Genomic DNA, 16,661 nt, shown 5'->3' on the forward strand with positions numbered 1-16,661 from the left:
GGACTTCTCCCCATTGCTGACATGTCTAAGAACAGCTGATTTATCAGAAAGCCTCTGGAGAAGACACATTTCACAGTTATACTTGGAGTCATATAGTATAGTGTGAGGAAAAAAGAAGGCAGAACCACAGCACATTAACTTCACCCCACCTGGACATATAGTTCCTCAAAATACTCAAACTGGAACCTGGATTATGAGGTAGTCATTGACCCAGGTGATAATGGTAATATCCACCTGCATCTCCTGTAGCGTCTCACTCATTAGAGTGATCTATATAATGATAAAAGTCAAATAATCAAATAATGTGACCCTCTCAGAGTTTCCAGCTTTGTCCAGCTGTGGTAGGAGCAATTGCATCAAATGATTGCATAACCAACACCAACTTGGTGTTGATCTGTAACCTGCAGAGGGTCTATTGATGAACCCACCATGGGTTTGAGGTGGGCTTCATCATGTGGGTTAATAATAGTTTGACTACATTTCATTTGGCTTGTATCAAGTCATTTTGAGGTTTATTTAGGGATGTTTGGACTTATTCTGTACTTTGACCCTCCCCCATAAACAATACAATTTATTTTTCAGTTTTAATGCCTTAGGCAGCAGTATATTTTACATCACCTATCATAAATTATGACATAATTACAGCTCTTTCAAACTACAGGGTGATCTTCACTTTAGTTACAACCCATGCAGATGATATCAACAATTTTAATGTCATTCATGTAAAATTTTAATTTATATAAAGAAACAACATTAGAACATTTAGGAAAAACTGATTAAAATGAATTTAAAACAATACTCTTACTTGATAACTGATGATGGCTATTTTTTCCATGTCGTCCCACTCCGTAACAGTAGGCGGCAAGGTTGATTTTACAAACCTCTCACAGCGACCACAGCGATAGATGAACAAAAAGAAAAACGGAAGAACGGAGGTTTTCCCACGCTCTAATCGAAAATGGCGACGTCCTTAGGCTCCAACACATACAACAGACAGAACTGGGAGGATTCTGTGAGTGCACGTGTTATATATATATTGACATGCGCTTACTGTTACTGGAACAGGTTTCAGGAATACAGACTGTTGGAGGTGCCCACTTTTTCACAAACCCGTCTAAAACTTCAGTCTTTCGACTACGATATCCAGCTAGCTAGCGTTAGCTAACTAGCTAGCTAGCTAATATATTGCTAATGTAAGATATTATTAAATATTATTATTTAAATATTATTAAATCCGGATAGTTAGCTAGTTTTTTAGCTACTTAACTCGCTAGCTTCTTGAAACTAGCGAATAACTTGCTTAATAGCTAATTAGCTAGTAAAGATACTATAGGAGACTTTAAAACCAATACTATGTCTCTTCGTGGTATTTAGTCTTGTGGTATATTGATCATTGAATACTAAATCAACCCTTTTACTGTGATTTACCGAGCTAGCCAACGTTGGCGATCTTGCCACTGAATGTAGCTATAGCAATAATATAGGAAGATTAAGAAAGCACGTTATGGGGACAGACGCAAGGTGGGGGTGTGTATCTCTCGGTACAAACTGAACACGGGGAAAGTATCAGTATTGTCTGTCTAGCTGTTATCCTACACTGGATTTTTAAAAATCTCCAGACAAGATTTCTGGCGAAGGTATAGGAAGAAATGTTTGGTCAATGGGCAAAGGGAGGACAGTAATGTCGGTGGCAATTGAATAGAAAAGTCTGTAAATATTGAGCTGTGGTCACCACCTAAACGTTATATTAGCTCTGTATTTAGAGTTATCTAGCCAGCTAGACCTTTGCATGTATGCTAGCTAGAATACTTTAAGTATCTCATCAACACTTATCAGTACTTTTTAGCAAGCCAACCTCACCTGGAAACCACACATCATAATTATAATATAGTGTACTGGACTGTCATCATTTAGTATAATTTAGGCATCTCTGTTTCCATTTATTTCTATTTTTATTATAATGAACACTATCCTGTGGTGCCCAAAGGAAGCCTGGCACTCCCAGTGGAGTTTTTCCCTGCAGCTGTCCACTTTGGGTTGCTCGTTAGAGGCTTAAACATGGTTCCTGCAAAGCCACTTTAGATATTGTGGTGTTAAAATTGCTATATAAACACGACTGGACTGAATTTAGTTGGAGTGAAATGTAATGACTAGATGACTTTTAGGTATGACATTTGTCACTTGTTTTTTGTTTAAACAGGACTTCCCTATTCTCTGTCAAACATGTCTGGGAGAGAATCCTTACATTCGAATGGTGAGCAATTTTCAGTGAGATGTGATATAGCTCTTAAGCTCGTACATTCTCTTAAAATAAATGTCATGATCACATGGGGTCAGCAATAGTGAAATGGCTTCCTTTTACTGACTAGCTGGGAATGTTTTGTTTTTGATAGACCAAAGAGAAGTATGGCAAAGAATGCAAGGTAAGGCTACAGAATGTATAATATAATTAATTCATCATTATCCTCAAGCTACGCAGATGCACATACAGCATAGTGTGTATCATAATGTGTCTGCTGTTGTGTTCTGTCCCAGATCTGTGCACGCCCTTTCACTGTGTTCCGCTGGTGTCCTGGAGTCAGGATGCGCTTCAAGAAGACTGAGGTGTGTCAGACCTGCAGCAAAATGAAGAATGTGTGTCAGACCTGTCTGCTGGATCTGGAGTATGGTAATAAACAGACCCATGTTTATCTGGTCCACAATGGATGGTTACTCATGGCTCACCCCTATTCACCCTGAGCTTTATAGTCAAGGGGCTATACACACCATAACGTCCTTGGGGCAGAATACATTTTTGAAGATCATATATCTTTGTTGATATGCAAAATGTTTGTTGTAATTGCATGAGTGTTTGTTCATTTTTACGGTACAATCTGTTAAGTTTTCTGTCTTTTTTTTTTTTACTCAATGCAGGTTTACCCATTCAGGTCAGAGACACAGGACTAGCAGTTAAGGATGAGGTGCCAAAATCAGATGTGAACAAGGAGTACTACACCCAGAACATGGAGAGAGAGGTGATTATGCTGTTCGCTACTCCTATTTGTGGTCAGTGGAAAACATGCTGAACGACCAAAGATGCATAAAATGCATAGCACTGCATAATACTGGAACATCATAATACTAGGTTCGATGCAAATGGAGCATTTTTTGGCAGCTAAATTTCTGTTCCCCTTAATCGGGTTCTGCAAAATGTTTTTTCCCGATTTCCAGATCAGCAACTCTGATGGCACGCGACCAGTCGGTGCCCTGGGGAAGGCACCTGGGTCCAGTGACATGCTTCTGAAGCTAGCTCGCACCACGCCCTATTACAAAAGGAACAGGCCGCACATCTGCTCTTTCTGGGTCAAAGGAGAGTGCAGGAGAGGAGAGGAGTGTCCCTACAGGTAAGATGTGGCTATGGACCAGTGGCCATTAATAGACTAGTGGCCATGACATTTATAGGTCTGGTCCACAGAAAATGGCTGTGGGAGTTTTGGGATACTTACCTTAGAAGTGTCACTCAGCAGCAGTCAATAATTTTTTCACAGAGTTTTGAAGAACAAAATGCGGGTTCTGCTGTGCAAAAAAACCCCAAATGTATTGCTGAGTGTTCCATGGTAGTTGATGATGACCTTGTTGCCTGTAATGCCGCAGGCATGAGAAGCCTACAGATCCAGATGACCCACTGGCTGACCAGAATATTAAAGACCGGTACTATGGGATTAATGACCCAGTGGCTGACAAGCTCTTGAAACGAGCTTCAGCCATGCCTAGACTGGACCCTCCTGAGGACAAGTCCATTACTACTCTTTATGTAGGGGGACTGGGAGAAACCATTACAGATTCAGAGATCAGGTGAGTACACTTAAGCGAATAGAGAACTGAGGAATTTCGGTCCACTGTTGCATTGCGCATCGTCATGAAAAGGTTCTCTGGTTTAATAATAATAAATAATAATGTTGATATCCTTAGTCCCTAACTGGTGTTCTGGCCTATCTTCTCAGGAACCATTTCTACCAGTTTGGGGAAATCCGCACAATCACCATAGTGCAGAGGCAGCAGTGTGCCTTCATCCAGTTTGCTACGCGGCAGGCTGCCGAGATGGCTGCAGAGAAGTCCTTCAACAAGCTCATCATCAACGGTCGACGCCTCAATGTGAAATGGGGCAGGTAAGTGAAACTCGACCCAGTTGTTACACTGGCACCTGTAGGTCGTCTTGGGTTCCTGAAGCTCAAGTCAGTTGCTGCAGAGAGAGATCATAGAATTTCAGAGATATTGAATACAGTAACCAGCTCTTAGACTGAGCATCTAAAAATACTAATAGTTTTACTAATTGTTTTGTCAATGATGAATGAAAAAAAAAAATTGATGTTCAGATGTGTGGAGGCCTGAGAGTTTGAAGGTGCAGTGTAGTATTTTCACTGTTCTTAGGTCTCCGTTATAGTGGTTAAGGTAACCAGTAATCAGAAGGTCGCCAGGTCAAGTCCCATTGCGGCCAAGCTGCCACTGTGGGGCCCCTGAGCAAGTCCCTTAACCCTCAGTTGCTCAAGTTGTGTTCATTCATAATTGTTAGTCACGTCGGATAAAAGTGTCAGCTAAATGCCATAACTGTAATGTCATTCCTTGGATCTGTTGGAGCCTCCAGTTTAGTGTGCCCCCATCATCACTTGGACAGTCCCTGATATTTTCTTTTCTTGCCATTACTTGCTTATGTGTCTGGATCTCTGTGGCGTGTCCAGTTCATGTACCTTGAATACATTCCTGTACATGATCCCTGCAACATGTTAAATATTTCGGTATATGCTCTCCCTGCCAGCATTTTGGGTCCTGCTATTACATTTATGGCATTTATCTGATGCTTTTATCCGAAGCTTGAGCAATTGAGGGTTAATGGCTCTACAGTGGCAACTTGGCAGTGGTGGGGCTTGAACCAGAGACATTCAGATTGCTGACATTCGAGTCACATACCTTAACCACTGAGCTACCACTGCTTGCTCTGTTTAGTGCTACCATTGGTAGGATTGTCTTATGTCCGCCATCTCTATTGTTTAAGTGGTATATTCAGTGCAGGGAACCATGATTCCATAATGTCCCCCACCTGTTTGGCTTGCACCCTTCTCAGCTCATTCTTGAGGGCCATTGCTTGAATGCTTTACACTTTCTAGGCCCATTCCCCCTCCTTCCCCCTGGCATACAATTGTTGAATCTTGGGTGGAATTCCCTGTGCATTGTGAGGAGTTTTCTGGTCTTGACGTTGGCTGCCACCACCAGCTCCTCCCTTGGCCAGTTTATTGTGCCCACTGGGTGTCTGATGACTGGCAGGACATGCGTGTTTATGGCTTTGATCTTATTGTTCCCATTCAGTGTTGCTATCCGTCTCGTTTCTGCCACATGGTTCCTGTGTGAATGGAGAATTCCCAGGTATTTGTATCTGTTCTCCAGCTCTGTAATAAGGTCTTGTGGTAGCATAGTTCCCTCTGTCCTCTTTACTATCAGTCGAACACACTTCTCTAGACTGGGTGGCATCCTCATGTCCTTGCTGTAGGTAGATCAGTGAGTCAATGTTCTATTTTCTCTTGGCATATAGCTTGTTGTCCTTCACTGCTGTTTTGCATCAGGCCTGAATCCTGTTAGCTGGATCGACAGTACAATGGCTGTGGGTACAAATACAAGTACTGGAGCGGAACAGACCCACCCCACCTTTATGTATGACCTTAAATTGTTGTTTGGGCCACATTAGACTGTCTCCCTTGTAGTTGCTATTCAAAGTTAGCTGACTAAAGTAGCATGAACATAGACAGTGTTGTTTTCCTATAATGCTGTAGCTCCTTCTTCAGTATGCAGAGAAGGACCATGCTGTTGTAGGCCAGCCTCTGCATTGAAAATCTTTTATTTTCCTGGTTAGATTTCCTAATCAGATCGTTTTGCTGAACACCTTCAGACCATCAGAATTAAGGATTTCCATTCACATTCTAAAATTGATTCCTCCTACAAATTCAGAAGCATTTTGCTTACACAGTTGATAAAGGACCTCTGTCTGAAACATTCTGTTTCTCTGGAAACTGTATACATTACTACAATTTGGAATCTCTCTCTCCTCTCTCTCTCTCTCTCTCTCTCTCTCTCTCTCTCACACACACACACACACACACACACACACACACACACACAAACAATGACTGAGTAGTTTTCTGTGCTTAGATTGTTGGTGTATATTTATAAATAGCACCTATTTCTGTCATATGCACTAGGTCCCAGGCAGCACGGGGGAAGGAGAGAGACAAAGATGGTGTGACAGAGAGTGGAATAAGACTGGAGCCTGTGCCTGGACTCCCAGGAGGTAGGAATTGTGGAACACACTCTAGGGCACCCACTGAAATGCATACACTCAGTGACAGTCTAGTCCACTGAACAGTCACCCAGATTTTCACTAGCCGTAACAAATAGTAATAAGGATTTGGAGAGCTGCTGTGGAAATCTATGAGAGGGAGAGAAATAAATGGCACGTCAAGACAAGTAGTTATTTCAGTGATTTGAGGCAGGATTTCATAATTGTCTAAAATTGCTTTAGACAATTATGAAATCCTGCCTCAAATCAGTAAGCTTACTTCCCAGTATGTAACCCAGCCTTCTTTTCCACAGCCCTGCCTCCACCCCCCATGCCCGATGACGACACCTCAGCCAACTATTTCAACCTGGGTCCCAACAGCGCTCCTGCAATCATGAACTTGGGACTCCCACCTCCCCCGGGCGTAGCCATGCCCCCACCCCCAGGTACGCCTCCCTCCATCTTGAGAATCCTCCCCTCTGGTAAAATGCCGGCTCCTTCCACTGACGGCGCTCACCGACTTTGCGCAGGTTTTGGTCCACCTATCTACAACTCCATGGATCCCATGGCCCCTCCCATGCCCCCTCCCATGGGCATGAGGCCTCCAGGTCAGGTGCACTACCCCTCCCAAGATCCTCATCGCATGGGCGCCCATGCTAGTCGCCACGGAGGCCCCTAGACCAGGCCCTGGAAGCTACCTCACCGATGTAGGCGGGAGTGGCGTAAGGTTGACCTTTCTGCCGCTGCCCTCAGTTTTGGAATCATTTTTATATTTGTAATCTTTTATGGACTTGTTGACCGTGTCCTTGACCTTATGCAAATACGTCACAGACATACAAAGATATTATAACCAGTTTAAAGTGATAGGAAATTCTTGGTTGTCTTTTTTTTTTATTGCTCTTATTTTTGGACTTTTAAACTTTTTTTTAAAAACTATTTTGACCATTGCGACCCTTATTAGCTTGGGTCAGATAGATATTTGTGTATGTAGAAAGGGGTAGTTCAGAAACTGTAGAAAGTATGTCTTTTTTATTTAAATATTTGTATCAAGCCTTTTACTCTGTTTGAAAAACGAAAATAATTGGTTGCAGTGACCAATAGTTACCACACGGGGCTGATGTTGACCACGCTTTTAAGTCTGTAAGCCACTGTTCTCAATTCAGACATCAACAATCATATGAATTATTAACACCATTCCATTATGCCTTGAAATGGACAGCATAAAACTATTAAATATGAAGCACTGTTTACAAAATTACTCTGTATTGTCCTTTATTCTATTAAATTGTGTCCAGAAGTCTAAACATGACAGCTCTGTAAATGATATAATTGTCAAGTTGACTAGAATAAGCATGTAAACTTTAATTTGAAGGCACTACTCGGTGCCTGTTGGCTCAGCTTGCAATTGATGTGATGCCATTCCAAGCATACTGATAAATTCTTCAGAACCTCGGTCCACGCAATGGTACCCTCCACTGACACTCGCTAATAGTCACCCCCGGGACATCCGAGGACTGAAATGCGGCTCTCCACTTGTCCCAGCCTCACAGGTCCGTGGACTGGGTGGGGCACTGAACTCTCCAGCCTCTAGGCATGCGATTGAAGTTGGGTCGGTGGCACATTCTCTCCCAGGTGAGCTTGGGCTCTGTGCGCGTCTGCAGGAGCTCAAAACCAGGCAGAGGCAGGGTCCTCATGCTTCCGGCCGTGCCTCCAAACGGCGCGGGAGCTCTGTCAAATCAGTCAACCTCAGCGTTACTTTGAATCTCATAGCTTTTTAGGCTGGAAGTTTTTAAAATGACTTTTAGGATCCTATTACAAATAAGGCACGAGCTATGTGGAGTGCCGTGTTTCCCAAGCATGCATGCTGGTCTCCTCCATCCTATCAAGTCTGTGGTAGGGCTTTTTTAAAACTGATTTTTGATGCCAATTCCGATCTCAGATTTTCTTCCAGGCCGTGTTGCAAATTTGTCATGCGATATGTGCAGTTGTTGGTGTATTTTCTTTCTTGTCAAGTGTTTAAATAGCACCGTCTGCATACTGACTGGGAGTCTTGACCCTTACTCCATGTCCTCAGGGTTTGAGGGCAAGTAGTAATTCAACACACTTTTTCTACTAATCATTAGCAATACAGTTGCAGTATTTCGCTAGAATGAATATTTTTTGTAAGTATGACAGTTACTAGCTCCTCGCTCTACCTGAGCTATAGGAGCAGTGCCCTTCTGCGACCAGTAGAAGAACAGCATATTCCTATGGCATGGCATCTTTTAAGATACTACCTGTTGAAACATCTGTAGTTGGCAGGAGATGTTTTGGGGGCAGCTTTTGGCAGGTGGGCACTAATGGCAGCCAGCACTGCCTGGCTGGCACGTGGCTCTTCCCAGGGTGAGTAGTAGGACTTGGGGATGACTGTAATATTGAACTTCTCAGCAGGAACCTCTTTCAGGGGTCCTGAATAACCTGAGACGTTTGAAGGAGTATGTAGGTGGTATGACTGGGAAGCACTTTTTCACGTCATGTTTGTATATTTCTTTCAGTTGCATGTTCACAAACAGACCAGCCACTGCAGCTACGTGTGTGTTTCGTAATTACATAATATAGAATAGAGAGACATTCTAATCACCTGGTGCTAGAACACTTGGGTTTCCTTTCTTGGCCACGCTGTGTTTGAGTGTGGTCACCAGGCTGGTCCTGGAGGGCATACCACTGTAGTCCTCTGAGCTGTGGTCAGCTTTCCCTGGCAGTCCATCAGGGGTCTGCCTACACTGTATCTTGTTCAGCTGTAAATGCTGCAGAGATAAGTGATATTAAGCCCAAAGTCGCACATCATTATTCATACATTATAGCCTTTAGTTCATGATCTCTGCAGCTTCGGTGTTTGAGAGCGTGGTTTAGAAGAATTCAGCCAGTCCTGCACCCATGGCCTGAGTAAACATGTTCGAGTTGTATAATTTTGAGTCCTATAATTCTCAGCCTCGCTATGCAATAAAAGCAGTGAGCAACCATGTAATTAAACTAAACCCATGAGCTGTCCTTACTGTTTGCATCTCTCCTCCTATGTGTGAAATAATTATATGGTGTGCCCACAGCCAGCGCTGTTACGTTAGCGTACGTTGCAGGGTTGGTTTCCGACACGCTCCAGCGTGAACTTCTGCACTCTCCTTTGTCTCTCCTGGAACATTCTGGAACCCCTATTTGACAGCAGGTTCAGCTCCTCTATCATCACATCCTGTGGAACACTGATCTTCTTTCCCAGGTCAAGACACTCTGACGCACACAAACAAGCATGCACAGAACACAGGAATATTAGACCGGTGTGTGGTGATTGCCTCTACTCATGCTGTACCGTAGCTGCACAAGAAAAGGACACCATTTTTGTGAATTTGTACTCTGTCACTCAGTTTATGGTACAAGTGGAAGCTAAAATACATTTGGGAGGCCAACCAAAATGTGTAGTCATCATTAAGTGAACAATGTCAGGAATATGGACTGAGGTTAATTTTTGCCTTCAGAGCATCTTCTGTCCCTGATATTATATACTTTTATATGCACATTTTCAGCATCATAGAGTGGGACATGACCATTCTTAAAGAAGAACATTGCCTCACTGTGGTAAACATGAGCAGGAAGCTGGATGTTAATGTCGAAGGAAAATTCACCTATATGAAGTAGAAAAGGCAGTAACAAATCTGGACCTCTGTTTCTCAAAAGCAATTTAGTGTTAAGGTCATCTGAAAAGACAGAGAGAGTGTGTTTAATGTAATACCTGTGCTACCACTTTGTGTTACAATGCTTTTGGGAAACCCAGCCCAGATTATTTGTTACTGCTATTCTGTTCAAAAGTAAGCTTGTTTGTTTTTTTTAAAGTTGCTTACAAATGACAGTCCCTTCATAAATATGAACATTTTCAAACTGATGAGGGACAGTCTTTGTTGAACAGTGTCTGAGGGACTTAAATTCACTTTTGTGGTCATTCGTTCAGTCATTCAGTATTTCATGTTTTTAACAACTCTCCTGTTTAAGAGTTCGCCTACTAGTGAGTATTATGTTTCATTTTTCCTCATTCCCAAGGGAGTGTTTGAATTGGTCTGTCTCAGTTTCATCTACTGTTTTTAACAAGCCTCACCTGCAAATTGGGCACATACACATTTGTTAGCTATTATAGTGTGTTAGATGTCTGAAACCTTTTGACACCATAACATAACATGACATAATGCCTTTCCTAATGCAAACACATTAGAATTAAAGTGTACAAATAGCTATAGGTTAACAGCATATTGTCTCTATTGTTTAGTATTATTTATACCAATGAGAAGCACTCTTGTAATAAATTTGATCAAGTCTCTCTCTTTTGCATATCCTAGCAGTGTAGTAGTGTGACAACAGCCTGTGGGCCCTGAATTAACATCTTTGAATCAACATCTTGTATTCTCACTTCCCTTATCACTGAGCATCTAAGGCATGGCTGAAACTGCTGTTTGTGCTTGGGCACTACATGTTCAACTGTGCAATTGAGTCATTAAATATGACACTCGTGTCCAGGCGGGCCCCCCTGCCTGCTGTTTGTGCAATCAACTCATGTTTGAGGGGGTTCCAGCTCCTGGCCAATCAAGCGTGTGTGTGAGTCATCGCACTAGACCAAGGCTATTAGACCCATGCTGAGATATTGCATTACCGACCCACAGACAGGTTCACTCACAGCTCCAACTTCAGCCAGGGAGACACAACAGTGGCGACTAGCTGTACTGTGCGTTTTAATGCAACTTTAACGGACAGGGAACAAGCTGTTATCAAACTGTTTATTACAGTATCAAACTGTTTATTAGTTTTTTTTCAGGGTTGGTTATTTATTCATCAGGGTAATCAAGAAACTGGTTTAGAATAACGACTGTTGCTGTTGCCCCGCAGGGCTTCGGGGTGCAGCTGGTGGGGCTTACCTCCCTTGGCTTGTAAGCACATCTCCACAGCCTGCCGCTGTTTCTCTCTTGACGCATCATTAGGAGGAACAGGCATGATCATCTGAGCAGTCTTCAGCAGCGAAACAGCTTGAGATACAGACCAGCACTTACTTTGACATTACATTACACTCCTAATGGCTAATAAGTCAGCACAGCAATTTGGTTTTTGGGTTTCCTTCTGGCATTTGTCATGCACAAACATTTCCAGAATCCCGAACAAGGTTTCCTCTCATTGGGGAACAATCTTTACATTCTACGATATAAATAATCTCTCAGTAAACCTTTTTTTTAATATAAATATATATATATTGCTGAGCCTTGACAGCCTCACTTACCAGTTGATGGAGAGACTGTTGCTTCCCTATATTGAGGATAGACGAAACTAATGTGACCTGCCTTGAAGCCCAAACTCTGCTATTTGGCTGGAACAAACTTGTCCTGGTTGGATCATAGGCTTATTATAGAGGAGTGTGCAGGGGAGCTAATGAACTTGGATTAGCAACACAGCTCCTCTAGTTCCTGTCTAATAAAAACATGACCCACAGACGCTATCAGAGATGGCGGGCTGAACCTGAGAGGAAGCTCTGCACTCTGAGTCATGCCTAAGTCAGTTATTCTCAGACTTCACCTTCATTCCTGAGCACTCTGGGGAATTCTGATAGAAATGAGATACATGTTCTAGCCTAGAAGCTTAAAACTGCTTTCCCTGCCTTACTTTAGCCTACCTAATAGGCTTTTTTCTGACATATTTAGATGATCTTTTAGATGTATGCTTTATAATTTGTATAAGGAGATATGATGGGAAGAAAACAGTGCTTTATGGCTCATAACCAGACAGTTGTGGCATTCAGTGAGACACACAGAAAACAGGGATAAAGACCAAAGCTGAGTAAATCACGTGCTATAGAACGCCACTTACATATATATTAAAAAATTTCCATGTAAAGAACTAGAGAAATTTTAATCTCACAATACCATATTGGCACAAATGGTTCCCACACAAGTTTGTCATAACCATCACATGAGCCAACAGACTACAGAAAAATGTCTTCTGTGTTTTAGAGAGAACAGGATCTTGGGTCAGGGAGAGAAGTTCTCTGTTTGTGATGGTTCCTGTAGCCCAAGGCTTCAAGGCTCAGTCCTACTAGTCTCTGGTGGCTTCCACACTGGAGGACATGATTCCCATTTCTAGGATGGATGTTCTGTCTTTTCTCTGAGAAAAAGACTTTCTCATTTCAGGACCTTATAAGGGCAATGCGATTCCTGTCAGAGACAAATCATGAGCAAGCTTCTTTTGTCAGAATAACAACAAAACACACTTTAGCAGGGGAAAACTCACAATGGTCACTTTTCTGGCCAACTTTCTTATCTGTTGTAGTTGGCAAAAGTCTCAGTCGTATCAGACATGAGAAGGTGCCAAAACGACATTGTTCAGACTTTATGTAACTTACAAAAGGTTATAAAAAAAGCAAGTGCTCTAGGAAGGTTGTCTCTTACATGATCCAGTGAGTCTATATTCTCAAAAATCAGAGAAAGCTTTTGTTTTTGTACAAAATGACAGGTACTTGCATGCAGGCATTTCTTCACATTCACAAAATTGTTGCTGATCCAGTTAATTCAATTCAGAAACTAGAAATGAAAGAAAACAAATGGTTAGCATCATTTACGACACTCGGCCTTGTCATGGAAAAGAGATGGTATCCACAAACATGGCCCAAACTTTGTCACTGCTTCTATTTACGAGTAGAACATGAAATCGGTGATTCTTATTGGGATTCTGTTTTGTTTTGTTTTTTTAATTTCAAAAACCTTCCTTTTTCTGTTTTTCCCCTTAAATAAATGTGTAGCTAACTATAATGAATGAAATCTAAGCTTATATTTTCTTGCTAACCATCTTTATCTGTGTAAGTCTATGCTTGTGCTGATCCATTATCATGGGTTTACCTGCTCTCCATCTCTGGACAAGGCCGAGCAGCACACATACTCGGTTCCGGTATGTGTGCAGGTCAAGGCCCTCTGAGATCTCGCTGGCTGGGGACGCCATGGCCAGATAATGCTTATTAGCAAAGATGAACACCAGCACTCCCTTCAGGTTCTTCTCATTATTCAACTCCGAGAGCTCCTATGGCAGCAGCGGAGAGACGTTTCCTGGAGGAAAAGCTTTTTAACTAAGGTAAAAGGCTGTGAGTCACAGTGTTGGAATGAATTTCAAGTGGACAGGTTGCAGCACTTATGTTGCAGTGAATGAGGTCCAAAGGCTAACTATGCATAACGAGTAATGCATGTATGTGTATATATGTTATGCATATATGTATATATGCATATATGTGTATATGTTTTTTATATATATATATATATATATATATATATATATATATATATATATATATATATATATATATATATATATATATATATATATATTTATGTGTATATCCTGGGACCTGTTGGAGTCATTCTCCCAGTTTGGGGGTTACAGCCCCTAGTGCTCCAATTACCATGGAAACCAAGAGTTGCCTTTACCCTCCACATCTTTTCTAGCTCTTCCTACAGCACTTGGTATTTCTTAAGCTTCTCACGTTCCTTTTTCCTGAAATTTGCTACCACTCGGGTTTTCCACATCTATCACTACGGTTCTCTTCTGTTGTTTATCCACCAGTACAATGCCTGGTTGGTTAGCCATTACCATCTTGTCTGTCTGTATCTGGAAGTCCCACAGGAACTTAGCACAGCCATTTTCCACACCTTTGGAGTGATATCAAACTTAGACCTTGGAACTTCCAGCCCATACTCAGCACAGATGTTTCTCTACTCTATGGCAGCCATTTGGTTATGGCGTTCCATATATGCCCTGTCCGCTAGCTTCTTGCATCCTGTTGTTAAGTGCTGGATTGTGTTAGGGGCATCTTAACAGAGTCTGCATCTGCAGTCCTGCCTGGTGTGGTAGAGCCCAGCCTCTATTGATCTCATGTTCAGCGCTAGTTCCTGTGCTGCCATGATTAGTGCCTCTGTGCTGTCTTTTAAACCAGCCATTTCCAGCCATTAGTAGGATTTCTCCTACTAATTTCTTCCACTGTCTGCCAGTGATACATACAGTGCAGGGGTTTTTCCTCCCATGATGGTCCCTGTTCCTCCTCATTTCCATCCTCTTGGGTTTCTGCTGTCTGAGGTATTCATTAAGCACTTCATAACTTGGGGCCATTATCCCGGTGTATTCCTGGATCTTAGTTGTTTCATCCTGGATATTGGCTCTGAGAGCTCCCCTCCATCTGTTTAGTGTACAGTTTCAGAGTGCTGGATTTGGAATGAAACCCTCCTTGAATTGTGAGGAGTTTTCTTGTCTTGATGTCAGTGTCTTCTATCTCCTCCATAGGCCGGCTTATTATGCCAGCGGAGTACCTGATGACTGGCAGGGCAAAGGTATTGATAGCCTGGGTCTTGTTCTTCCTGTTCATTTACATTTACATTTACGGCATTTAGCAGACGCTCTTATCCAAAGCGACTTACAAAATTGCTTTGTCATTTACTCATAGAATATCCTAGTACAGTACAGTAGGTTAGAGTCCAACATACCAATGAACTAGAATACTGTAGAATACAGGGATGAATGCTGATACCTAGAAGTACAAAATACATAAGGTCTATCTTAAACAATGATAAGTGCAATAAACAATAAGTGCTAGAGTTTGTTAAACAACATAAACAACACCCTACAATAAGTACCAAATTAGTCAGTCAATATGGGAGCAGTGTCAGTTGTCCTTTAAATATTCTGCCAATAGATGGGTCTTCAGTCTGCGTTTGAAGACTTCAAGGGACTCTGCTGTCTGGACAGCAAGTGGGAGTTCATTCCACCATCTTGGAGCCAGGACAGAAAATAGTCTCGATGCTTGTCGTCCATGAGACCTGAAGCAAGGTATTTCAAGCCGAGCCGTACTTGAGGTTCGAAGTACTTGAGGTATAGATCGAGTTTTGACCATTGACTTCATGTATGAAGGGGCTGGTCCATTTTTTACTTTGTAGGCAAGCATGAAGGTTTTAAATCTGATGCGTGCAGCTACAGTGAGCAAATGAAGGGAGTGCAGCAGTGGAGTAACATGTAAACTTCTGAAGATTGAAGACCAGTCATGCTGCTGCATTCTGGACAAGTTGTAGAGGTTTGATGGCTCTTAGAGGAAGACCAGCAAGTAGCGAGTTGCAATAGTCTAGCTTTGCGATCATAGCTGACTTCTGACTTCCAGCTGACTTCTGACAGCTGACTTCCCAGGACTTCTCTCACTCTTTCTAAGTATTTGGCTGTAGCTGCTTTCCTTGTGGCCTCTACATGATTCCCATTTTTTTGTGGGATTCCAAAGTGCTTGTAGCTGCCTTCAACATCTGTTATATTAGCTTCTGGTAGTGTGATCTCATCTGTTCTAGAAACCTATTGTCTCCTTGGAATACAGGGATGTCCATCTTCTTTGAGTGATGTCATGAATTTATTAAGGTATTTTTTCCCTTCCATTTTAGCCTCACCAGCATGTGTTCTCTCAGGACCTGTAGCTTGAGAGATAATGATTCTAGGTTCAGAATCCAAAGCCAGCAATACTGACAAAGAATGCTGTACACTGTCTACTGCTTGTATCCAAACAGCTTGAAAAGCATGCAGTAAATAAAACAAGCTTCTGTGTTTTAGCATGGTAGTGCAGGACTAGAAAACCTGTTGGGGGCAGTGATTTCACTGTGACTAAATGGGCCAGCTGAAGCTACCATCTTGAAGATGATTCCGCTACAAAGGTAAACAGTGCAATTTTGAGGACTAAAAATGATTACATACCAACAAATCTGTGTTTTCCACATACTCCTTCCAGAAGGGCCGGATCTTCCTGTCCCCCAATGTTCCACACGTTCAGTTTCATACTGTGGCAGGTTCCATTTTGAATGTTGAAGGCCTAGGTGAGTCGCCTGACAGAAAAAAGCACAGTCAGGGAAAAACATCAGGCAGTGTGTCTTATGATTGTTTGCCTTTATTATTCATAAGTGCAGCATTTTGACTCCCTCAAAGTTTGGATATGGACAGTAAGGGAGAGGGCCACTATATGTCATTATAAGAAGCTTCCACTTTCCCTGAGTTAATGGTTACGTAACCTTATTAAAGACACACCCAGGTCTCTGTTTGGAGTGGACCCACTGTCTTCACAAGCTTGTCCTCTGTAAGGCTCTGTTCCAAAGCTAGTAAGCACACTGCAAGCACAAGCCAATATGCAAGTGACCATTACTAATGAACTCCCCAAAGGTTTGAAACAGTCCATTCAAAGATTTGTCTGCCTTCATAAGAAATCTCCATACACAGACACACATCAAATAACAGGATACTGTTTCATAGAGTGAGAAGAGCTAGCATGGACAGCTCTTAAAGG

The 16,661-nt window shown here is 42.2% G+C and overlaps 2 protein-coding genes and 1 long non-coding RNA gene across 3 annotated transcripts; 1 reads left to right on the forward strand and 2 right to left on the reverse strand.

Annotated features, from left to right (window-relative positions):
• Positions 1-898: 898 nt before the first annotated feature.
• rbm22 (RNA binding motif protein 22) lies at positions 899-7,562 on the forward strand. The gene is made up of 11 exons (XM_027000144.2): positions 899-1,012; positions 2,201-2,254; positions 2,394-2,423; positions 2,536-2,668; positions 2,914-3,014; positions 3,211-3,383; positions 3,634-3,834; positions 3,984-4,148; positions 6,231-6,319; positions 6,622-6,753; positions 6,838-7,562. The coding sequence occupies exons 1-11, from the start codon at positions 959-961 to the stop codon at positions 6,984-6,986; spliced, it is 1,281 nt and encodes a 426-aa protein (XP_026855945.2). The 5' UTR covers positions 899-958; the 3' UTR covers positions 6,987-7,562.
• Positions 2,431-3,627, reverse strand: LOC118241583. The gene is made up of 2 exons (XR_004776213.1): positions 3,486-3,627; positions 2,431-2,615 (listed from the first exon to the last, which is right to left on the reverse strand). It is a non-coding gene; the product is annotated as an uncharacterized LOC118241583 (long non-coding RNA).
• Positions 7,322-11,746, reverse strand: LOC113571289 (myozenin-2). The gene is made up of 6 exons (XM_027000145.2): positions 11,598-11,746; positions 11,242-11,349; positions 9,417-9,571; positions 8,928-9,093; positions 8,584-8,764; positions 7,322-8,035 (listed from the first exon to the last, which is right to left on the reverse strand). The coding sequence occupies exons 2-6, from the start codon at positions 11,321-11,323 to the stop codon at positions 7,852-7,854; spliced, it is 768 nt and encodes a 255-aa protein (XP_026855946.1). The 5' UTR covers positions 11,324-11,349; positions 11,598-11,746; the 3' UTR covers positions 7,322-7,851.
• Between the last annotated feature and the right edge of the window lie 4,915 nt (positions 11,747-16,661).

The sequence above is a fragment of the Electrophorus electricus genome, chromosome 6 (assembly GCF_013358815.1).
Source record: "Electrophorus electricus isolate fEleEle1 chromosome 6, fEleEle1.pri, whole genome shotgun sequence".
Classification (NCBI taxonomy): Eukaryota; Metazoa; Chordata; class Actinopteri; order Gymnotiformes; family Gymnotidae; genus Electrophorus; species Electrophorus electricus.

What these genes read in the sequence shown, in the direction of transcription:
- rbm22 (XM_027000144.2), top strand. Translation starts at nt 959, where the DNA reads ATGGCGACGTCCTTAGGCTCCAACACATACAACAGACAGAACTGGGAG. An exon ending in AGAATCCTTACATTCGAATG is followed by an intron (nt 2,255 to 2,393) that starts GTGAGCAATTTT and finishes TGTTTTTGATAG; the next exon opens with ACCAAAGAGAAGTATGGCAA. An exon ending in TCTGCTGGATCTGGAGTATG is followed by an intron (nt 2,669 to 2,913) that starts GTAATAAACAGA and finishes TACTCAATGCAG; the next exon opens with GTTTACCCATTCAGGTCAGA.
- LOC113571289 (XM_027000145.2), bottom strand. Translation starts at nt 11,323, where the DNA reads ATGATCATGCCTGTTCCTCCTAATGATGCGTCAAGAGAGAAACAGCGG. An exon ending in CCCAAGTGTTCTAGCACCAG is followed by an intron (nt 8,765 to 8,927) that starts GTGATTAGAATG and finishes CAAACGTCTCAG; the next exon opens with GTTATTCAGGACCCCTGAAA. An exon ending in AACTACAGATGTTTCAACAG is followed by an intron (nt 8,036 to 8,583) that starts GTAGTATCTTAA and finishes CTGATTTGACAG; the next exon opens with AGCTCCCGCGCCGTTTGGAG.